A 27,500-nucleotide genomic window follows, 5' to 3' on the forward strand; every position below is an offset into this window, starting at 1 on the left:
CGTGAAGATCCTCCGTGTCTTCAGAACACATCACTGAAGACAGAAGGTTCCTCTACGAGCAGAGGATCCACGTGAAGATCCTCCGTGTCTTCAGAACACATCACTGAAGACAGAAGGTTCTTCTACGACCAGAGGATCCACGTGAAGATCCTCCGTGTCTTCAGAACACATCACTGAAGACAGAAGGTTCTTCTACGAGCAGAGGATCCACGTGAAGATCCTCCGTGTCTTCAGAACACATCACTGAAGACAGAAGGTTCCTCTACGAGCAGAGGATCCACGTGAAGATCCTCCGTGTCTGCAGAACACATCACTGAAGACAGAAGGTTCCTCTACGACCAGAGGATCCACGTGAAGATCCTCCGTGTCTTCAGAACACATCACTGAAGACAGAAGGTTCTTCTACGACCAGAGGATCCACGTGAAGATCCTCCGTGTCTTCAGAACACATCACTGAAGACAGAAGGTTCTTCTACGAGCAGAGGATCCACGTGAAGATCCTCCGTGTCTTCAGAACACATCACTGAAGACAGAAGGTTCCTCTACGAGCAGAGGATCCACGTGAAGATCCTCCGTGTCTTCAGAACACATCACTGAAGACAGAAGGTTCCTCTACGAGCAGAGGATCCACGTGAAGATCCTCCGTGTCTTCAGAACACATCACTGAAGACAGAAGGTTCTTCTACGAGCAGAGGATCCACGTGAAGATCCTCCGTGTCTTCAGAACACATCACTGAAGACAGAAGGTTCTTCTACGAGCAGAGGATCCACGTGAAGATCCTCCGTGTCTTCAGAACACATCACTGAAGACAGAAGGTTCTTCTACGAGCAGAGGATCCACGTGAAGATCCTCCGTGTCTTCAGAACACATCACTGAAGACAGAAGGTTCTTCTACGACCAGAGGATCCACGTGAAGATCCTCCGTGTCTTCAGAACACATCACTGAAGACAGAAGGTTCTTCTACGAGCAGAGGATCCACGTGAAGATCCTCCGTGTCTTCAGAACACATCACTGAAGACAGAAGGTTCTTCTACGAGCAGAGGATCCACGTGAAGATCCTCCGTGTCTTCAGAACACATCACTGAAGACAGAAGGTTCTTCTACGAGCAGAGGATCCACGTGAAGATCCTCCGTGTCTTCAGAACACATCACTGAAGACAGAAGGTTCTTCTACGAGCAGAGGATCCACGTGAAGATCCTCCGTGTCTTCAGAACACATCACTGAAGACAGAAGGTTCTTCTACGAGCAGAGGATCCACGTGAAGATCCTCCGTGTCTTCAGAACACATCACTGAAGACAGAAGGTTCCTCTACGAGCAGAGGATCCACGTGAAGATCCTCCGTGTCTTCAGAACACATCACTGAAGACAGAAGGTTCTTCTACGACCAGAGGATCCACGTGAAGATCCTCCGTGTCTTCAGAACACATCACTGAAGACAGAAGGTTCTTCTACGAGCAGAGGATCCACGTGAAGATCCTCCGTGTCTTCAGAACACATCACTGAAGACAGAAGGTTCCTCTACGAGCAGAGGATCCACGTGAAGATCCTCCGTGTCTTCAGAACACATCACTGAAGACAGAAGGTTCTTCTACGAGCAGAGGATCCACGTGAAGATCCTCCGTGTCTTCAGAACACATCACTGAAGACAGAAGGTTCCTCTACGAGCAGAGGATCCACATGAAGATCCTCCGTGTCTTCAGAACACATCACTGAAGACAGAAGGTTCTTCTACGAGCAGAGGATCCACGTGAAGATCCTCCGTGTCTTCAGAACACATCACTGAAGACAGAAGGTTCTTCTACGACCAGAGGATCCACGTGAAGATCCTCCGTGTCTTCAGAACACATCACTGAAGACAGAAGGTTCTTCTACGACCAGAGGATCCACGTGAAGATCCTCCGTGTCTTCAGAACACATCACTGAAGTCCAAACATGTTCCTCGTGATCGTACTGGATGTTGGATCCCGTGATGTCGAACTCGATGAGCCGGACCTCCTGGAAGTGCGTCGGTTCCGTCACTCTCTCGTTGGACACCAGTCTGGCCGGGAAGGGACGCGACCTTGAAGGAACGCCTCGATCCGACGCATCCGACCTCAGCCTCTCGCCGCTCGTGGGGTCCAGCAGGAGGTCGAAGGTGAAGGAGGGAGGAAGCCTGCAGACGAGAGCAGGAACCAGAAGATGGATGGACATCAGGCGACGACACTCACGGCTGGTCCTCGCTCAGCGGCACCGGCTCGCTCCAGCTGGGGTGCAGAACCAAGGAGTTCTGCCAGAACGACACCAGCCACGGATCGATCACAGCGTCGGCCCTGAAGGTTCGAAGGTCAAGAGCATCAGACGTAACAACGTTATTATAATGATCGACTTTTTTATTACAAATAATATAAATCTATACTTTAGAAGGTTTTCTTTTTGTATAAGGTTTGATATTTTAGTTCAATAATGATATTTATTTTGTTTTCTGATTCTATATTTTATATTTTCAGCCTTTAAATCAACATAAATTCAATATAAAAATGTATCAGTTTTCAGCCAATCATGCGACAGTAGAGTCACATGATCAGCAGCTCTGAGCTCTATTGGTTTAGTCTGGAGACTCTATTATAACAACTTTTATACTGAATTACAAAGAATCAAAACATGTTGAATTTATACTTTTTTGAATGATTGGAATTAAAATATCAAACTATGTGTAAAAACACATTTTTTTTCTATTTTTTTAAATTTCCATTTAATCATTTGAAAAACAAATTCAACCTTTTGATACAGAGATGATGAAGGCAAACATGTCAAGGTTCCTAAAGCAGAAGTGAGTCCTGCTGGTTCTGACCCGAGGTGGTGCTGGTCGTCGGCGAGCCCGACCGGAACCACAGCACTCGCTCCGAGCTGCTCCAGACGCTTGTGCAGCTTCTTGGCCACGAAGTTGAACCTGCGACACCAACACGTCAGAGAGACTCCAGGACCAGGACTTCCTGAGACCCACTTGGGGTACGAAGAGTCTCCCAGACCCAGGACGGCGAAGTCCAGTCGACACAGAGAGCCGAGCGGCAGAGACTTCCTGAACAAGAACCTCCAGAAGTTCTGTTGACGAGAAGATGGAACACGTTTGTTTGAAGACATTCAATAAAAACATTAAAGACATAAAGATTCTTTGAGAAAAGTCATGACCTTCAGAAGGATCGTCGAGTAAAGAATAAACTTAAAGTAACAAAATAAAACCTGTTTTATCAACAACTTTAAAACGTTTTAATGTTTAGTTTCACTTTATTATCCAAACATCTGAGACGTGATGTTCGAACACAGAAGATTAAAAATTAAAAACATTTTCAATGTGAATCATTTTTATGATAATAATAATCGTGAAGTGAACGAGATGTTGACCTTCATGTTGTCGGGCGGGTCACCCTGACCCGTGGTGGAACACACGAACACCACCACCGCCTCGTGGATCAGGTCCACCTGAGGAAGACGAGTCGTGATCAACGATGAAGATGATGATGGTGAAGATGAAGATGATGATGATGATGAAGATGATGATGATGATGATGATGATGATGAAGATGATGATGATGATGATGGTGAAGATGAAGTTGATGATGATGATGATGATGATGAAGATGATGCTGAAGATGATGATGGTGAAGATGAAGATGATGATGATGATGATGGTGATGGTGAAGATGAAGATGAAGATGATGATGATGAAGATGATGAAGATGGTGATGGTGAAGATGAAGATGAAGATGATGATGATGATGATGAAGATGATGATGATGATGATGATGATGATGAAGATGATGCTGAAGATGATGATGGTGAAGATGAAGATGATGATGATGATGATGATGATGATGAAGATGAAGATGAAGATGATGATGATGATGATGAAGATGATGATGATGATGATGATGATGATGATGATGATGATGATGATGAAGATGATGATGGTGAAGATGAAGATGATGATGATGAAGGTGAAGGTGAAGATGATGATGATGATGATGATGAAGATGATGATGATGAAGATGATGGTGAAGATGAAGATGATGATGATGATGATGATGAAGATGATGATGGTGAAGATGAAGATGATGATGATGAAGGTGAAGGTGAAGATGATGATGATGAAGATGATGATGGTGAAGATGATGATGATGATGATGATGGTGAAGATGATGATGAAGATGATGATGGTGAAGATGATGATGGTGAAGATGATGATGATGATGATGGTGAAGATGATGATGATGAAGATGATGATGGTGAAGATGAAGATGATGATGATGAAGGTGAAGGTGAAGGTGAAGATGAAGATGATGATGATGATGATGGTGAAGATGAAGATGATGATGATGATGATGATGAAGATGAAGATGAAGACGTTTCTCTCGAAGGTTCTTGAAGAACAAACTCACGACACTGTAGTCGTCCAGAGGCAGGACCTGGACCTCCAGGCGTCTCCTCTGGGCCTGTCTGAAGATCCTCTGGGACGCGTCCTGAGCCGTTCCGGTCTGACTGCCGTACAGGACCAGCAGCCTGGGGCTGGACATGGTGCCTGCGTGACGTCACACACTCTCAGGTCCCTGTCTACACAAGCGCTGTCTCAGGAATGTATTAGTTCATATTATTAATACAAGGATATATTAGTTCATATATCGAGTTCATATATTAGTTCATATATTAGTTAATACATCAAGTTCATATATTAGTTCATATATCAAGTTAATTGTATAACAATGTAGTTTTAGTGACAAGTTTCAACTGTTGAGAGAATATTGTTGTTTAAATCTGTGGATAACGTTCGTAAAAGTTCGTGTTTATTTCCTAAATATGACTTTAGCTTGAAAGAGTGTTTCCTGAACTCACACGACTTCCGTGACGATGTTCTCGACAAAAGTCTCAGAGACACAATATATTCGGAGACATTTGTCCACAAGTTTTTAAGGGACAGTCGATGAATGATGACGTCACACAATTGTCAGGTTAGCATCAGCATGAGCTCGTGCTAGGCTAACTGTGAGCTAGCTAACTACGTGTTTGTAGTTTAGCGCGTCCGTTTATGCGCCAAATTAACCACCGACACCGCGTGAGTTCTTGCGTTAACGCACTTACTTGCGCGGTTCTTGTCAAACTTGATTTAAAAGCTTCATTTAGTAGAAAAAGACGTTTATTTGTCCTGATGGAGAGACCGGCTGCACACCGTCACCGCGCATGCGTGTGTTTGGCGACATCTGATTGGTCCGGCGCTCGTGTCGCAATGTTGCGTTCAAAGTCAGAGGAAAAAAATCGGACTTTTCATCAACACTGAATAATAAAGTCGATCATTTCTTGAGCGAGTTTATTCTAAACACACTTTGTTCTTCCAGCTTCGTTAAAAAGCCTCATGTTAGGAAAGAACCAGAGATAAACACGTGGTTGATTGTAGTTTATTGTTGATACAATCATACATTAGTTACACACATTTATGTCTTGAGACAAGTTTCTATTTTTCTGCAGTATTTTACAAAATAACTCCTGGATTCATTGCAAAGAAACTTCTCAATATATTGCACACATCAGAAGAAAAAACACACAACTAGTCGTGGATATACGTCGACACACACTGACCTACACTGAGTTCCTGAAACATGCTAGCAAGGGTTATAGGCACTTGAGTACACGAGTGTTAGTCCATGTATGGAAACATTTGGTTCAGAGAGACGTGGTGATTAGATATGATCCCCGTTAACCATCTTAACCTTTCAAAACATAGGAATGAATAAACACTAGTATCTGTCTTTTTAAAAACACTACATTCATGTTTGTCTCTTTTCATGTAACAAATAAAAATGGCTCCATAAAGACACGATTGTTCTTTAACAGCTTCACAGACGGAGTTACTTTGGAGGGTTTGGTTATTTATGTTAATAACATGCAGTCGTACTGATCCGTGTCTCTCCTCACACACTTCTCTTAGTGCACTAGAAGTTAGTGTGCATCAGGATAGTGTACGTACTAACTAGTAACTCATCCTCCACAGATAGTATGTCTCAAACATACTTCTCTTAGTATACTAGAAGTTAGTATCATCAGGATAGTGTACGTACTAACTAGTAACTAATCCTCCACAGATAGTATGTCTCAAACATACTTCTCTTAGTATACTAGAAGTTAGTATCATCAGGATAGTGTACGTACTAACTAGTAACTAATCCTCCACAGATAGTATGTCTCAAACATACTTCTCTTAGTATACTAGAAGTTAGTATCATCAGGATAGTGTACGTACTAACTAGTAACTAATCCTCCACAGATAGTATGTCTCAAACATACTTCTCTTAGTATACTAGAAGTTAGTATCATCAGGATAGTGTACGTACTAACTAGTAACTCATCCTCCACAGATAGTATGTCTCAAACATACTTCTCTTAGTATACTAGAAGTTAGTATCATCAGGATAGTGTACGTACTAACTAGTAACTAATCCTCCACAGATAGTATGTCTCAAATACTTCTCTTAGTATACTAGAAGTTAGTATCATCAGGATAGTGTACGTACTAACTAGTAACTAATTCTCCACAGATAGTATGTCTCAAACATACTTCTCTTAGTATACTAGAAGTTAGTATCATCAGGATAGTGTACGTACTAACTAGTAACTAATCCTTCACAGATAGTATGTCTCAAACATACTTCTCTTAGTATACTAGAAGTTAGTATCATCAGGATAGTGTACGTACTAACTAGTAACTAATCCTCCACAGATAGTATGTCTCAAACATACTTTTCTTAGTATACTAGAAGTTAGTATCATCAGGATAGTGTACGTACTAACTAGTAACTAATCCTCCACAGATAGTATGTCTCAAACATACTTCTCTTAGTATACTAGAAGTTAGTATCATCAGGATAGTGTACGTACTAACTAGTAACTAATCCTCCACAGATAGTATGTCTCACACATACTTCTCTTAGTATACTAAAAGTTAGTATCATCAGGATAGTGTACGTACTAACTAGTAACTAATCCTCCACAGATAGTATGTCTCACACATACTTCTCTTAGTATACTAGAAGTTAGTATCATCAGGATAGTGTACGTACTAACTAGTAACTAATCCTCCACAGATAGTATGTCTCAAATCAAACTCTGCTGCTACAAACTAACAGGAAATGACGTGACAGCTTCTTCTTCTACTACTATTTAAGGATGGTTTCAACCAGCTGTAGGAACACTAGCGACACCTGCTGGCAGCAAGTTTTGCAAGTTTGGAAAAAGAAATTAAAAAAAAGTATGAGAATCGAAATATTGACGAGATATTTAAGCTGGTATCAGCAGAGAAGACGTGTTTATCCTCGTACTGCTGCTGGAAATACACCTGGAAGTATATTGATATATATATATATATATATATATATATATATATATATATATATATATATATATATATGATGTAACTTCCGTTTACAACGTCACTAAGATGGAGTCGTTTAGTGTAGAAAGTGTCCATCGATTCATACTCAGTTTTGTGGGCGTTTTAGTGACAATTTAGTGTGTATGGAGCACTAACTTTATATACTAAGAATTGAGACACACTTACGCACTATAAGTACTAACTTTGAGTACACGAGTATGTGATTGGAGACACACTTACACACTATAAGTACTAACTTTGAGTACACGAGTATGTGATTGGAGACACACTAACACACTATAAGTACTAACTTTGAGTACACGAGTATGTGATTGGAGACACACTAACACACTATAAGTACTAACTTTGAGTACACGAGTATGTCATTGGAGACACACTAACACACTATAAGTACTAACTTTGAGTACACGAGTATGTGATTCGAGACACACTAACACACTATAAGTACTAACTTTGAGTACACGAGTATGTGATTGGAGACACACTTACACACTATAAGTACTAACTTTGAGTACACGAGTATGTGATTGGAGACACACTAACACACTATAAGTACTAACTTTGAGTACACGAGTATGTCATTGGAGACACACTAACACACTATAAGTACTAACTTTGAGTACACGAGTATGTGATTCGAGACACACTAACACACTATAAGTACTAACTTTGAGTACACGAGTATGTGATTGGAGACACACTTACACACTATAAGTACTAACTTTGAGTACACGAGTATGTGATTGGAGACACACTAACACACTATAAGTACTAACTTTGAGTACACGAGTATGTCATTGGAGACACACTAACACACTATAAGTACTAACTTTGAGTACACGAGTATGTGATTTGAGACACACTAACACACTATAAGTACTAACTTTGAGGACACGAGTATGTGATTGGAGACACACTTACACACTATAAGTACTAACTTTGAGTACACGAGTATGTGATTGGAGACACGGGTCTCTGGTGGATGCTAAACGTGAAGACCACGAGCAGTCTGCCAGGAAGGCACACGAAGATAGAAAGGTTCAGAAAGACACGTCTAGAAGGTACAGCTTGTCAGAGAAGATCCAACAGTCGTGAGACGAGGACATGATCACGTCTACGGGGACGTGTCGCAGCGTTGAAACCATGCGGTGCTGAAGGTCAAGAGGTCAGCGGCGGCTCTAGCTCTGGTAGAGACGCACCTGCTGAGCGATGCTGCTGCGACACAGAGGACAGTTCTCCAGAGCGTCGCTGCACACCTGGCAGCAGCACACGTGTCCGCAGGGCAGGAAGATCACCTGAGCCTGGAGACGCAGGTGAACCATAGTAAACATTTGATACATGTCACGTGAAAAGAAAGAGTCAAAGAAGGTCGGCGCTAGAAGTCGCTCTCACCCCTTTCTCCATGCAGACGACACACTCGGAGCCCCCGGGACCCTCCACCGGGCTGGGGGCCGAGGGGGTGACGGGAGTACCCGGAGAGGCGGGGGGACTCTGAGAGGTGGAGGAACGAGGGGTCGAGGGAAGTCGGGGACGCTCCTCCGTCTCCTCGGCTTTTTCAAAACCCTTGGAAGTTCCTGCTGGAGGACGATGTGAGGAAAGTTAAGATGGAGGAATAAATGTTGATTGAAATAAAGAGACCTTCAGGCTGGCGTTCACGAGCCCAGTCCAGCAGAGCCGTCTGGATGCCAGCTTCATGCACGCCCATCTGAAACAACAGGTCTCTCGTCACAACACTCAACGATCAACAGCCAGCAGGGGGCGAGGCGGCCCGTCAAAGGTAACTGGTGATGACACCTGAGACGAGGATGAGGCTCCAGCGCTCACCCGTCTGTGACTCAACACCAGGGTCACACACCTTCTTCAGGTCCGCGGCGTCCATGTGTCGAAGAGCCTCCAGCGTCACTCGGTGATGAGCCAGGACCGGAAGATAGTGTTGGACCGACAGTCTGCACAGCAGGTTGACCAGCTCTCGCTCCACACCGGACTCCTGCACACACACACACGCACACACACACACGCACGCACACGCACACACACACACACGCACACGCACACGCACGCACACGCACACGCACGCGCACGCACACACACACACACACGCACACGTTAAACCTGCACCTCCTGCACGAGTGCTTCATACTCCACCTGCAGACGCAGCGACAGCGGCTTGGCGTCCAACAGTCTCTGGTACTGGATCATCCAGTAGTTCTGCTGACTGGACTCGGATTTCTTCTCCATCTCGATCTAGAAGATTTAAACGTTACGTCGTTGTTCACGTGTCTTGACATATTTATATCTCTATATTATCTACTGTTGAGCTTATCTTATCATCATTGTTGCAGAAAACTGACCAGAAACTGTTTCAACTGAGAAAAATCTCTAAACTTCTGTCTCGCCTGCAGTTCATACTAAACTCTGCAGCCAGAACTCTGAGCCGCTCTAGTAGAAGAACTCACATTTCTCCTTCAAACTCTTCACTGGCTTCCAGTTTCTTTCAGGATCAACTTTAAGATTCTGGTTCTTACTTTCAGATCTATTCATGGTCAGACCTTCATGATCTGATCCAGACTTATACCCCAGCTTGGGCTCTGAGGTCTGTGGATCAGAATCTACTGATGGTTCCTGAACTTCTGGACCAGAGGAGAGAAATCCTTCCAGACTGTTGCTCCTAAGCTTTGGAACCATCTCTGTGTTTGATGATCTACTGACTCCTTCAAGAAACATGTGTGTTTGATGATCTACTGACTCCTTCAAGAAACATCTGTGTTTGATGATCTACTGACTCCTTCAAGAAACATCTGTGTTTGATGATCTACTGACTCCTTCAAGAAACATCTGTGTTTGATGATCTACTGACTCCTTCAAGAAACATGTGTGTTTGATGATCTACTGACTCCTTCAAGAAACATCTGTGTTTGATGATCTACTGACTCCTTCAAGAAACATGTGTGTTTGATGATCTACTGACTCCTTCAAGAAACATCTGTGTTTGATGATCTACTGACTCCTTCAAGAAACATCTGTGTTTGATGATCTACTGACTCCTTCAAGAAACATGTGTGTTTGATGATCTACTGACTCCTTCAAGAAACATGTGTGTTTGATGATCTACTGACTCCTTCAAGAAACATCTGTGTTTGATGATCTACTGACTCCTTCAAGAAACATGTGTGTTTGATGATCTACTGACTCCTTCAAGAAACATCTGTGTTTGATGATCTACTGACTCCTTCAAGAAACATGTGTGTTTGATGATCTACTGACTCCTTCAAGAAACATCTGTGTTTGATGATCTACTGACTCCTTCAAGAAACTTCAGTGTTTGATGATCTACTGACTCCTTCAAGAAACATCAGTGTTTGATGATCTACTGACTCCTTCAAGAAACATCTGTGTTTGATGATCTACTGACTCCTTCAAGAAACATCTGTGTTTGATGATCTACTGACTCCTTCAAGAAACATCAGTGTTTGATGATCTACTGACTCCTTCAAGAAACATGTGTGTTTGATGATCTACTGACTCCTTCAAGAAACATCTGTGTTTGATGATCTACTGACTCCTTCAAGAAACATCTTAAGACGTTTTTATTTGTTCAGGCTTTTCCTTGATTTTCTGGAACTCCTGTTGTGTTATCAGTTTATCTTGATGTGTTTAAGTTCTTTGTGACCCTGGTCTGGAAAAGCTCTATATAAATAAAAATGACTTACTTACTCACATTATTACGGTTACAGTATTTGTCTTCATATAACAAGTTACTCTCACAGAGCATGTAAAGAAACTTTCATTTGAATATAATTGTGTTATTATAACTGACTTGATTCTGGATTCTAAGATGGTTCTGATGTTTGCATGTCGTGGAGAAGGTTAAAGGTCGTCCTCACCAGAACCTGCTGCAGCTCCTGCTCTCTCTGAAGCTTCTGCTTGAGCAGCTGCTGCAACAAGTCGCCCAGAGCTGTTCTCTGCTCCACCAGAACCTCCTGAGGAGACACAGAAGATCAAGTCTCGTCCATGAAGGACATCTTCATATGTGACACACTTCCACATTTCAGAGTTGTTGTTTTTGTTTGTGATGACAACACAATAAAGACACACAACCACTCACACCGACACTTCAGTCTCGGACTGTGGGAGGAAACAGGAGAACCCGGAGTAAACCCACACAAACACGAGAAAATACAAACAAAAGTTATATTAAGTTGGAAGCAAAACGTTCAACTTTGAAACGATTCAAACGATCTAAAAACATCTCATCATAGAATCTGAAGAAAGTTACAGGAGATGAAGCTGGAGTGGAAGGTCAAAGACAAACCATCAAAGTTCATGATCTTCTCCTTCACGACACGACGAGAAGGAACTGAACACGACAACCTTCAACAATCATCTGGAATCAACAGCTTCTGGAGACCATCAGGGTCCGTGTGACGAGCGATGACGTGGACGAAGAGGTAGAAAACAAAGGGATGAGGGATGAAAGAGAGGCGTGAACACACCTGCAGGTTCTCAGCGTCCAGGTTTCGTCTCTTAACCTCCAGCTTTGTCAGCTGCATGAGTTCGCCCTCAATGAGCTTGATCTGGGGACGAGAAGCAAGATGAGGCGAGACATGCGTCTCAACTCAGGCGAGGATGGAAACAGTTGTGACGGATGACGTGACGGTGAAACAAACTCATCGACACGAGCTTTCGTGCCAGAACGATAAGTTCATGTTCAGGTGGGAGGGTTGAAGGTCAAAGGTCAAAGCTCCTCCATACAGACCTGGTTGCGGATGTAACCGTGGACGGCGTCTTTCTGCAGCTGCAGAGCCTGAAAAGCTGCTTTCTGCATCTCCTCCTGCACAGGATGACAGGTGTCAATCAAACCGTGTGACCTCGGTGACCTCGGTGACCTCGGTGACGCACCTCCTGCAGGATGTGGGCGATGGCTTTGGATTTGTCCAACACTTGGAGAGACAGCATCTTGTCGAACCTCCTCTCCAGGCTCTCCATGCTGTGAAAGGTTAGTGAGGATCAATGTTGTCGTGAGCAGTTGATATATATATAAATATATATAAATATATAAATATATAAATATATAAATATATATAAATATATATAAATATATAAATATATATAAATATATATAAATATATATAAATATATAAATATATAAATATATAAATATATATAAATATATAATAAATAAATATATATAAATATATATAAATAAATATATACCTTCTGTAGGTCTCAGACACCAGGTTCCTCCTGCGATGATCACTGGCCTCCTGCAGGACACTCACGGTACAACTGTCGTAGAGCATCTTCTGCATGGCAGCTACGAACACATCACTGAATCAACACTTGAATAACAAGTTAAGAACATTTTATAAACATTTTACTTTCCAAGGACGTGTGAGTTGAAGCTTTGATGCTTGAACATCTGCCCATGTGTCTGCTGACCTGCTCTACACTCTCTACACACTCTCTACACACTCTCTACACACACTCTACACACTCTCTACACTCTCTACACACTCTCTACACTCTCTACACACACTCTACACACTCTCTACACACTCTCTACACACTCTACACACACTCTACACACTCTCTACACACTCTCTACACACTCTCTACACACTCTCTACACACTCTCTACACACTCTCTACACACTCTACACACTCTCTACACACTCTCTACACACTCTCTACACACTCTCTACACACTCTACACACACTCTACACACTCTCTACACACTCTCTACACACTCTCTACACACTCTCTACACACTCTCTACACACTCTCTACACACTCTCTACACACTCTCTACACACTCTCTACACACTCTACACACACTCTACACACACTCTACACACTCTCTACACACTCTCTCTACACTCTCTACACACTCTACACACTCTCTCTACACTCTCTACGCACTCTCTACGCACTCTCTACGCACTCTCTACGCACTCTCTACGCACTCTCTACGCACTCTCTACGCACTCTCTACGCACTCTCTACGCACTCTCTACGCACTCTCTACGCACTCTACACGCACTCTACACACTCTCTACACTCTCTACACACTCTCTACACACTCTCTACACACTCTCTACACACTCTACACACACTCTACACACACTCTACACACTCTCTACACACTCTCTCTACACTCTCTACACACTCTCTCTACACTCTCTACGCACTCTCTACGCACTCTCTACGCACTCTCTACGCACTCTCTACGCACTCTCTACGCACTCTCTACGCACTCTCTACGCACTCTCTACGCACTCTACACGCACTCTACACACTCTCTACACACTCTCTACACACTCTCTACACACTCTCTACACACTCTCTACACACTCTCTACACACTCTCTACACACTCTCTACACACTCTCTACACACTCTACACACTCTCTACACACTCTACACACACTCTACACACACTCTACACACTCTCTCTACACACTCTACACACTCTCTCTACACTCTCTACACACTCTCTACACACTCTCTACACACTCTCTCTACACTCTCTACGCACTCTCTACGCACTCTCTACGCACTCTCTACGCACTCTCTACGCACTCTCTACGCACTCTCTACGCACTCTCTACGCACTCTCTACGCACTCTACACGCACTCTACACGCACTCTACACGCACTCTACACGCACTCTACACGCACTCTACACGCACTCTACACACTCTCTACACACTCTCTACACACTCTCTACACACTCTCTACACACTCTCTACACACTCTCTACACACTCTCTCTACACTCTCTACGCACTCTCTACGCACTCTCTACGCACTCTCTACGCACTCTCTACGCACTCTCTACGCACTCTCTACGCACTCTCTACGCACTCTCTACGCACTCTCTACGCACTCTACACGCACTCTACACGCACTCTACACGCACTCTACACGCACTCTACACGCACTCTACACGCACTCTACACACTCTCTACACACTCTCTACACACTCTCTACACACTCTCTACACACTCTCTACACACTCTCTACACACTCTCTACACACTCTCTACACACTCTCTACACACTCTCTGCCTGAAGTGTTTCCTCATCTCTGAAGCTCATTGTGTCTTTTTTCTCTCATGAAGTTTAGTTTAAACTTTCATTGTCTTCGATAAAAACCTATGATTTGATAATTAAATAAAGGAATTTAAATATTTATTTCACTTTCATAGTTAATATTAGTTTTTATTTGTCCAGCCAAACGTAAGAGTGACGTGAGCAGAGACTAACAAACATCAGTTGGTGAATAAAAGCAATCAATTGGAAACCAAACAAATATTCAAACCATCATAAACCATCATAAACCATCATCATAAATCATCATAAACCACCATCATAAACCATCATAAACCATCATCATAAACCATCATAAACCACCATCATAAACCACCATCATAAACCATCATAAACCATCATCATAAATCATCATAAACCACCATCATAAACCACCATCATAAACCATCATCATAAACCATCATAAACCATCATAAACCATCATAAACCATCATAAACCATCATAAACCATCATCATAAACCATCATAAACCATCATAAACCATCATAAACCATCATAAACCATCATAAACCATCATAAACCATCATAAACCACCATCATAAACCATCATAAACCATCATAAACCATCATAAACCACCATCATAAACCATCATAAACCATCATCATAAACCACCATCATAAACCATCATAAACCATCATAAACCACCATCATAAACCATCATAAACCATCATAAACCATCATAAACCATCATAAACCATCATCATAAACCACCATCATAAACCATCATAAACCATCATCATAAACCATCATAAACCACCATCATAAACCACGATCATAAACCATCATAAACCATCATAAACCATCATCATAAACCACCATCATAAACCATCATAAACCATCATAAACCATCATAAACCATCATCATAAACCACCATCATAAACCATCATAAACCACCATCATAAACCATCATAAACCATCATAAACCATCATCATAAACCACCATCATAAACCATCATAAACCACCATCATAAACCACCATCATAAACCATCATTAACCATCATAAACCACCATCATAAACCATCATAAACCATCATCATAAACCACCATCATAATCCATCATAAACCATCATAAACCACCATCATAAACCATCATAAACCATCATAAACCATCATAAACCATCATCATAAACCACCATCATAAACCATCATTAACCATCATAAACCACCATCATAAACCATCATAAACCATCATCATAAACCACCATCATAAACCATCATAAACCATCATAAACCACCATCATAAACCATCATAAACCATCATAAACCATCATAAACCATCATAAACCATCATCATAAACCACCATCATAAACCATCATAAACCATCATCATAAACCATCATAAACCACCATCATAAACCACGATCATAAACCATCATAAACCATCATAAACCATCATCATAAACCACCATCATAAACCATCATAAACCATCATAAACCATCATAAACCATCATCATAAACCACCATCATAAACCATCATAAACCACCATCATAAACCATCATAAACCATCATAAACCATCATCATAAACCACCATCATAAACCATCATAAACCACCATCATAAACCACCATCATAAACCATCATTAACCATCATAAACCACCATCATAAACCATCATAAACCATCATCATAAACCACCATCATAATCCATCATAAACCATCATAAACCACCATCATAAACCATCATAAACCATCATAAACCATCATAAACCATCATCATAAACCACCATCATAAACCATCATAAACCATCATAAACCACCATCATAAACCATCATAAACCATCATAAACCATCATAAACCACCATCATAAACCATCATAAACCATCATCATAAACCACCATCATAAACCATCATAAACCATCATCATAAACCACCATAAACCATCATAAACGAACATCATAAACCACCATCATAAACCATCATAAACCAACATCATAAACCACCATCATAAACCATCATAAAACATCATAAACCATCATAAAACATCATCATAAACCATCATAAACCATCATAAACCACCATCATAAACCATCATAAACCATCATAAACCATCATAAACCACCATCATAAACCATCATAAACCATCATAAACCACCATCATAAACCACCATCATAAACCATCATAAACCATCATAAACCATCATCATAAACCACCATCATAAACCATCATAAACCATCATAAACCATCATAAACCATCATAAACCATCATAAACGAACATCATAAACCACCATCATAAACCATCATAAACCAACATCATAAACCATCATAAACCATCATAAACCATCATAAACCATCATAAACCATCATAAACCATCATCATAAACCACCATCATAAACCATCATAAACCATCATAAACCATCATAAACCACCATCATAAACCATCATAAACCATCATAAACCATCATCATAAACCATCATAAACCATCATAAACAATCATAAACCAACATCATAAACCACCATCATAAACCATCATAAACCATCATAAACCATCATAAACCACCATCATAAACCATCATAAACCATCATAAACCATCATACACCACCATCATAAACCATCATAAACCATCATAAACCACCATCATAAACCATCATAAACATCATAAACCACCATCATAAATCATCATAAAACATCATAAACCATCATAAACCATCATAAACATCATAAACCACCATCATAAATCATCATAAAACATCATAAAACATCATAAACCATCATAAACCATCATAAACCACCATCATAAATCATCATAAACCATCATAAACCATCATAAACCATCATCATAAACCATCATAAACCACCATCATAAACCATCATCATAAACCACCATCATAAACCACCATCATAAACCATCATAAACCATCATCATAAACCACCATCATAAACCATCATCATAAACCATCATAAACCACCATCATAAACCACCATCATAAACCATCATCATAAACCATCATAAACCACCATCATAAACCATCATCATAAACCATCATCATAAACCACCATAAACCATCATTAACCATCATAAGTGTTTCCTCATCTCTGAAGCTCATTGTGTCTTTTTTCTCTCATGAAGTTTAGTTTAAACTTTCATTGTCTTCGATAAAAACCTATGATTTGATAATTAAATAAAGGAATTTAAATATTTATTTCACTTTCATAGTTAATATTAGTTTTTATTTGTCCAGCCAAACGTAAGAGTGACGTGAGCAGAGACTAACAAACATCAGTTGGTGAATAAAAGCAATCAATTGGAAACCAAACAAATATTCAAACCATCATAAACCATCATAAACCATCATCATAAATCATCATAAACCACCAACAAAAACCATCATAAACCATCATAAACCATCATCATAAACCACCATCATAAACCACCATCATAAACCATCATAAACCATGATCATAAATCATCATAAACCACCATCATAAACCACCATCATAAACCATCATCATAAACCATCATAAACCATCATAAACCATCATAAACCATCATAAACCATCATAAACCATCATCATAAACCATCATAAACCATCATAAACCATCATAAACCATCATAAACCACCATCATAAACCATCATTAACCATCATAAACCACCATCATAAACCATCATAAACCATCATCATAAACCACCATCATAAACCATCATAAACCATCATAAACCACCATCATAAACCATCATAAACCATCATAAACCATCATAAACCATCATCATAAACCACCATCATAAACCATCATAAACCATCATAAACCACCATCATAAACCATCATAAACCATCATCATAAACCATCATAAACCACCATCATAAACCACGATCATAAACCATCATAAACCATCATAAACCATCATCATAAACCACCATCATAAACCATCATAAACCATCATAAACCATCATAAACCATCATCATAAACCACCATCATAAACCATCATAAACCACCATCATAAACCATCATAAACCATCATAAACCATCATAAACCATCATCATAAACCACCATCATAAACCATCATAAACCACCATCATAAACCATCATTAACCATCATAAACCACCATCATAAACCATCATAAACCATCATCATAAACCACCATCATAAACCATCATAAACCATCATAAACCACCATCATAAACCATCATAAACCATCATAAACCATCATCATAAACCACCATCATAAACCATCATAAACCATCATAAACCACCATCATAAACCATCATAAACCATCATAAACCATCATAAACCACCATCATAAACCATCATAAACCATCATCATAAACCACCATCATAAACCATCATAAACCATCATCATAAACCACCATAAACCATCATAAACGAACATCATAAACCACCATCATAAACCATCATAAACCAACATCATAAACCACCATCATAAAACATCATAAACCATCATAAAACATCATCATAAACCATCATAAACCATCATAAACCACCATCATAAACCATCATAAACCATCATAAACCATCATAAACCACCATCATAAACCATCATAAACCATCATAAACCACCATCATAAACCATCATAAACCATCATAAACCATCATCATAAACCACCATCATAAACCATCATAAACCATCATAAACGAACATCATAAACCACCATCATAAACCATCATAAACCAACATCATAAACCATCATAAACCATCATAAACCATCATAAACCATAATAAACCATCATAAACCATCATCATAAACCACCATCATAAACCATCATAAACCATCATAAACCATCATAAACCACCATCATAAACCATCATAAACCATCATAAACCATCATCATAAACCATCATAAACCATCATAAACCATCATAAACCAACATCATAAACCACCATCATAAACCATCATAAACCATCATAAACCATCATAAACCATCATAAACCATCATACACCACCATCATAAACCATCATAAACCATCATAAACCACCATCATAAACCATCATAAACCATCATAAAAATCATAAACCACCATCGTAAATCATCATAAAACATCATAAACCATCATAAACCATCATAAACATCATAAACCACCATCATAAATCATCATAAAACATCATAAACCATCATAAACCATCATAAACATCATAAACCACCATCATAAATCATCATAAACCATCATAAACCATCATAAACCATCATAAACCATCATCATAAACCATCATAAACCACCATCATAAACCATCATAAACCATCATCATAAACCACCATCATAAACCACCATCATAAACCATCATAAACCATCATCATAAACCACCATCATAAACCATCATCATAAACCATCATAAACCACCATCATAAACCACCATCATAAACCATCATCATAAACCATCATAAACCACCATCATAAACCATCATCATAAACCATCATCATAAACCATCATAAACCATCATTAACCATCATAAACCATCATAAACCATCATAAACCACCATCATAAACCATCATAAACCATCATAAACAATCATCATAAACCACCATCATAAACCATCATAAACCATCATAAACCATCATAAGTGTTTCCTCATCTCTGAAGCTCATTGTGTCTTTTTTCTCTCATGAAGTTTAGTTTAAACTTTCATTGTCTTCGATAAAAACCTATGATTTGATAATTAAATAAAGGAATTTAAATATTTATTTCACTTTCATAGTTAATATTAGTTTTTATTTGTCCAGCCAAACGTAAGAGTGACGTGAGCAGAGACTAACAAAAATCAGTTGGTGAATAAAAGCAATCAATTGGAAACCAAACAAATATTCAAACCATCATAAACCATCATAAACCATCATCATAAATCATCATAAACCACCATCATAAACCATCATAAACCATCATCATAAACCATCATAAACCACCATCATAAACCATCATCATAAACCATCATCATAAACCATCATAAACCATCATCATAAATCATCATAAACCACCATCATAAACCACCATCATAAACCATCATCATAAACCATCATAAACCATCATAAACCATCATAAACCATCATAAACCATCATAAACCATCATCATAAACCATCATAAACCATCATAAACCATCATAAACCATCATAAACCATCATAAACCATCATTAACCATCATAAACCACCATCATAAACCATCATAAACCATCATCATAAACCACCATCATAAACCATCATAAACCACCATCATAAACCATCATAAACCATCATAAACCATCATAAACCATCATCATAAACCACCATCATAAACCATCATAAACCATCATAAACCACCATCATAAACCATCATAAACCATCATCATAAACCATCATAAACCACCATCATAAACCACCATCATAAACCATCATAAACCATCATAAACCATCATCATAAACCACCATCATAAACCACCATCATAAACCATCATAAACCATCATAAACCATCATCATAAACCACCATCATAAACCATCATAAACCACCATCATAAACCATCATAAACCATCATAAACCATCATCATAAACCACCATCATAAACCATCATAAACCACCATCATAAACCATCATTAACCATCATAAACCACCATCATAAACCATCATAAACCATCATCATAAACCACCATCATAAACCATCATAAACCATCATAAACCATCATAAACCACCATCATAAACCATCATAAACCATCATAAACCATCATCATAAACCACCATCATAAACCATCATAAACCATCATAAACCACCATCATAAACCACCATCATAAACCATCATAAACCATCATAAACCATCATAAACCACCATCATAAACCATCATAAACCATCATCATAAACCACCATCATAAACCATCAAAACCATCATCATAAATCATCATAAACCACCATCATAAACCATCATAAACCATCATCATAAACCATCATAAACCACCATCAATAAACCACCATCATAAACCATCATAAACCATCATCATAAATCATCATAAACCACCATCATAAACCACCATCATAAACCATCATCATAAACCATCATAAACCATCATAAACCATCATAAACCATCATAAACCATCATAAACTACATCATAAACATCATTAACCATCATAAACCACCATCATAAACCATCATAAACCATCATCATAAACCACCATCCAAACCATCATAAACCATCATCATAAACCACCATCATAAACCATCATAAACCATCATAAACCATCATCATAAACCACCATCATAAACCATCATAAACCATCATAAAACACCATCATAAACCATCATAAACCATCATCAAACCATCATAAACCACCATCATAAACCCCGATCATAAACCATCATAAAACCATCATAAACCATCATCATAAACCACCATCATAAACCACCATCATAAACCATCATAAACCATCATAAACCATCATAAACCATCATCATAAACCACCATCATAAACCATCATAAACCACCATCATAAACCATCATAAACCATCATAAACCATCATCATAAACCACCATCATAAACCATCATAAACCACCATCATAAACCATCATTAACCATCATAAACCACCATCATAAACCATCATAAACCATCATCATAAACCACCATCATAAACCATCATAAACCATCATAAACCACCATCATAAACCATCATAAACCATCATAAACCATCATAAACCATCATCATAAACCACCATCATAAACCATCATAAACCATCATAAACCACCATCATAAACCATCATAAACCATCATCATAAACCATCATAAACCACCATCATAAACCACGATCATAAACCATCATAAACCATCATAAACCATCATCATAAACCACCATCATAAACCATCATAAACCATCATAAACCATCATAAACCATCATCATAAACCACCATCATAAACCATCATAAACCACCATCATAAACCATCATAAACCATCATAAACCATCATCATAAACCACCATCATAAACCATCATAAACCACCATCATAAACCATCATTAACCATCATAAACCACCATCATAAACCATCATAAACCATCATCATAAACCACCATCATAAATCATCATAAACCATCATAAACCATCATAAACCACCATCATAAACCATAAACCATCATAAACCATCATAAACCATCATCATAAACCACCATCATAAACCATCATAAACCATCATAAACCACCATCATAAACCATCATAAACCATCATAAACCATCATAAACCACCATCATAAACCATCATAAACCATCATCATAAACCAACATCATAAACCATCATCATAAACCACCATAAACCATCATAAACGAACATCCATCATAAACCAACATCATAAACCACCATCATAAAACATCATAAACCATCATAAAACATCATCATAAACCATCATAAACCATCATAAACCACCATCATAAACCATCATAAACCATCATAAACCATCATAAACCACCATCATAAACCATCATAAACCATCATAAACCACCATCATAAACCATCATAAACCATCATCATAAACCACCATCATAAACCATCATAAACCATCATAAACCATCATAAACCACCATCATAAACGAACATCATAAACCACCATCATAAACCATCATAAACCAACATCATAAACCATCATAAACCATCATAAACCATCATAAACCATCATAAACCATCATAAACCATCATCATAAACCACCATCATAAACCATCATAAACCATCATAAACCATCATCATAAACCATCATAAACCATCATAAACCATCATAAACCAACATCATAAACCACCATCATAAACCATCATAAACCATCATAAACCATCATAAACCACCATCATAAACCACCATCATAAACCATCATAAACCATCATACACCACCATCATAAACCATCATAAACCACCATCATAAACCATCATAAACCATCATAAACATCATAAACCACCATCATAAATCATCATAAAACATCATAAACCATCATAAACATCATAAACCACCATCATAAATTATCATAAAACATCATAAACCATCATAAACCATCATAAACATCATAAACCACCATCATAAATCATCATAAAACATCATAAACCATCATAAACCATCATAAACATCATAAACCACCATCATAAATCATCATAAACCATCATAAACCATCATAAACCATCATAAACCATCATCATAAACCATCATAAACCACCATCATAAACCATCATAAACCATCATAAACCATCATCATAAACCACCATCATAAACCACCATCATAAACCATCATAAACCATCATCATAAACCACCATCATAAACCATCATCATAAACCATCATAAACCACCATCATAAACCACCATCATAAACCATCATCATAAACCATCATAAACCACCATCATAAACCATCATCATAAACCATCATCATAAACCATCATAAACCATCATTAACCATCATAAACCATCATAAACAATCATCATAAACCACCATCATAAACCATCATAAACCATCATAAACCATCATAAGTGTTTCCTCATCTCTGAAGCTCATTGTGTCTTTTTTCTCTCATGAGGTTTAGTTTAAACTTTCATTGTCTTCGATAAAAACCTATGATTTGATAATTAAATAAAGGAATTTAAATATTTATTTCACTTTCATAGTTAATATTAGTTTTTATTTGTCCAGCCAAACGTAAGAGTGACGTGAGCAGAGACTAACAAACATCAGTTGGTGAATAAAAGCAATCAAATATTCAAACCATCATAAACCATCATAAACCATCATCATAAATCATCATAAACCACCATCATAAACCATCATAAACCATCATCATAAACCATCATAAACCACCATCATAAACCACCATCATAAACCATCATAAACCATCATCATAAATCATCATAAACCACCATCATAAACCACCATCATAAACCATCATCATAAACCATCATAAACCATCATAAACCATCATAAACCATCATAAACCATCATCATAAACCATCATAAACCATCATAAACCATCATAAACATCATAAACCATCATAAACCACCATCATAAACCATCATTAACCATCATAAACCACCATCATAAACCATCATAAACCATCATCATAAACCACCATCATAAACCATCATAAACCATCATAAACCACCATCATAAACCATCATAAACCATCATAAACCATCATAAACCATCATCATAAACCACCATCATAAACCATCATAAACCATCATAAACCACCATCATAAACCATCATAAACCATCATCATAAACCATCATAAACCACCATCATAAACCACGATCATAACCATCATAAACCATCATAAACCATCATCATAAACCACCATCATAAACCACCATCATAAACCATCATAAACCATCATAAACCACCATCATAAACCATCATTAACCATCATAAACCATCATCATAAACCACCATCATAAACCATCATAAACCACCATCATAAACCATCATTAACCATCATAAACCACCATCATAAACCATCATAAACCATCATCATAAACCACCATCATAAACCATCATAAACCATCATAAACCATCATAAACCACCATCATAAACCATCATAAACCATCATAAACCATCATAAACCATCATCATAAACCACCATCATAAACCATCATAAACCATCATAAACCACCATCATAAACCATCATAAACCATCATAAACCATCATAAACCACCATCATAAACCATCATAAACCATCATCATAAACCACCATCATAAACCATCATAAACCATCATCATAAATCATCATAAACCACCATCATAAACCATCATAAACCATCATCATAAACCATCATAAACCACCATCATAAACCACCATCATAAACCATCATCATAAATCATCATAAACCACCATCATAAACCACCATCATAAACCATCATCATAAACCATCATAAACCATCATAAACCATCATAAACCATCATCATAAACCATCATAAACCATCATAAACCATCATAAACCATCATAAACTACCATCATAAACCATCATTAACCATCATAAACCACCATCATAAACCATCATAAACCATCATCATAAACCACCATCATAAACCATCATAAACCATCATAAACCACCATCATAAACCATCATAAACCATCATAAACCATCATAAACCATCATCATAAACCACCATCATAAACCATCATAAACCATCATAAAACACCATCATAAACCATCATAAACCATCATCATAAACCATCATAAACCACCATCATAAACCACGATCATAAACCATCATAAACCATCATAAACCATCATCATAAACCACCATCATAAACCACCATCATAAACCATCATAAACCATCATAAACCATCATCATAAACCACCATCATAAACCATCATAAACCACCATCATAAACCATCATAAACCATCATAAACCATCATCATAAACCACCATCATAAACCATCATAAACCACCATCATAAACCATCATTAACCATCATAAACCACCATCATAAACCATCATAAACCATCATCATAAACCACCATCATAAACCATCATAAACCATCATAAACCACCATCATAAACCATCATAAACCATCATAAACCATCATAAACCATCATCATAAACCACCATCATAAACCATCATAAACCATCATAAACCACCATCATAAACCATCATAAACCATCATCATAAACCATCATAAACCACCATCATAAACCACGATCATAAACCATCATAAACCATCATAAACCATCATCATAAACCACCATCATAAACCATCATAAACCATCATAAACCATCATAAACCATCATCATAAACCACCATCATAAACCATCATAAACCACCATCATAAACCATCATAAACCATCATAAACCATCATCATAAACCACCATCATAAACCATCATAAACCACCATCATAAACCATCATTAACCATCATAAACCACCATCATAAACCATCATAAACCATCATAAACCACCATCATAAACCATCATAAACCATCATAAACCATCATCATAAACCACCATCATAAACCATCATAAACCATCATAAACGAACATCATAAACCACCATCATAAACCATCATAAACCAACATCATAAACCATCATAAACCATCATAAACCATCATAAACCATCATAAACCATCATCATAAACCACCATCATAAACCATCATAAACCATCATAAACCATCATAAACCACCATCATAAACCATCATAAACCATCATAAACCATCATCATAAACCATCATAAACCATCATAAACCATCATAAACCAACATCATAAACCACCATCATAAACCATCATAAACCATCATAAACCATCATAAACCACCATCATAAACCACCATCATAAACCATCATAAACCATCATAAACCATCATAAACCATCATACACCACCATCATAAACCATCATAAACCATCATAAACCACCATCATAAACCATCATAAACCATCATAAACATCATAAACCACCATCATAAATCATCATAAAACATCATAAACCATCATAAACCATCATAAACATCATAAACCACCATCATAAATCATCATAAAACATCATAAACCATCATAAACCATCATAAACATCATAAACCACCATCATAAATCATCATAAAACATCATAAACCATCATAAACCATCATAAACATCATAAACCACCATCATAAATCATCATAAACCATCATAAACCATCATAAACCATCATAAACCATCATCATAAACCATCATAAACCACCATCATAAACCATCATAAACCATCATAAACCATCATCATAAACCACCATCATAAACCACCATCATAAACCATCATAAACCATCATCATAAACCACCATCATAAACCATCATCATAAACCATCATAAACCACCATCATAAACCATCATAAACCACCATCATAAACCATCATCATAAACCATCATCATAAACCATCATAAACCATCATAAACCATCATTAACCATCATAAACCATCATAAACCATCATAAACAATCATCATAAACCACCATCATAAACCATCATAAACCATCATAAACCATCATAAACCACCATCATAAACCATCATAAACCATCATAA

General features: G+C 37.9%; 2 protein-coding genes across 9 annotated transcripts in view; both read right to left on the reverse strand.

Annotated features, from left to right (window-relative positions):
• ndor1 (NADPH dependent diflavin oxidoreductase 1) overlaps positions 1–5,202 on the reverse strand; it is a 14,779-nt gene extending 9,577 nt beyond the window's left edge. Inside the window, exons 1-7 of one of the 6 annotated variants that reach the window (XM_087792298.1) lie at positions 5,117–5,202; positions 4,420–4,559; positions 3,386–3,463; positions 2,988–3,085; positions 2,835–2,933; positions 2,212–2,313; positions 1,956–2,156 (exon numbers count right to left, since the gene is read on the reverse strand). In XM_087792298.1, the coding sequence (XP_087648424.1) occupies positions 1,956–2,156; positions 2,212–2,313; positions 2,835–2,933; positions 2,988–3,085; positions 3,386–3,463; positions 4,420–4,554 (713 nt within the window). In that variant the 5' untranslated portion in view covers positions 4,555–4,559; positions 5,117–5,202. Of the gene's footprint in view, positions 1–1,955; positions 2,157–2,211; positions 2,314–2,834; positions 2,934–2,987; positions 3,086–3,385; positions 3,464–4,419; positions 4,603–4,870; positions 5,071–5,116 lie in introns of those variants that run through there. The other 5 variants (XM_087792301.1, XM_087792297.1, XM_087792302.1 and 2 more) reach the window with 5 other exon arrangements.
• A 212-nt stretch (positions 5,203–5,414) lies between these two features.
• The window catches only part of lrsam1 (leucine rich repeat and sterile alpha motif containing 1), a 42,555-nt gene continuing 20,469 nt past the window's right edge, over positions 5,415–27,500 (reverse strand). For 2 of the 3 annotated variants that reach the window (XM_087790411.1, XM_087790410.1), the window contains exons 16-25: positions 12,636–12,735; positions 12,321–12,408; positions 12,178–12,252; positions 11,915–11,995; positions 11,306–11,401; positions 9,567–9,665; positions 9,277–9,408; positions 9,060–9,126; positions 8,814–8,998; positions 5,415–8,722 (exon numbers count right to left, since the gene is read on the reverse strand). In XM_087790411.1, coding sequence (XP_087646537.1) covers positions 8,600–8,722; positions 8,814–8,998; positions 9,060–9,126; positions 9,277–9,408; positions 9,567–9,665; positions 11,306–11,401; positions 11,915–11,995; positions 12,178–12,252; positions 12,321–12,408; positions 12,636–12,735 — 1,046 coding nt within the window. In that variant the 3' untranslated portion in view covers positions 5,415–8,599. The remainder of the gene's footprint in view (positions 8,723–8,813; positions 8,999–9,059; positions 9,127–9,276; positions 9,409–9,566; positions 9,666–11,305; positions 11,402–11,914; positions 11,996–12,177; positions 12,253–12,320; positions 12,409–12,635; positions 12,736–27,500) is intronic. The other variant, XM_087790412.1, reaches the window with a different exon arrangement.

This window comes from Callionymus lyra, chromosome 5 (assembly GCF_982586985.1).
Source record: "Callionymus lyra chromosome 5, fCalLyr1.hap1.1, whole genome shotgun sequence".
NCBI lineage: Eukaryota > Metazoa > Chordata > Actinopteri > Syngnathiformes > Callionymidae > Callionymus > Callionymus lyra.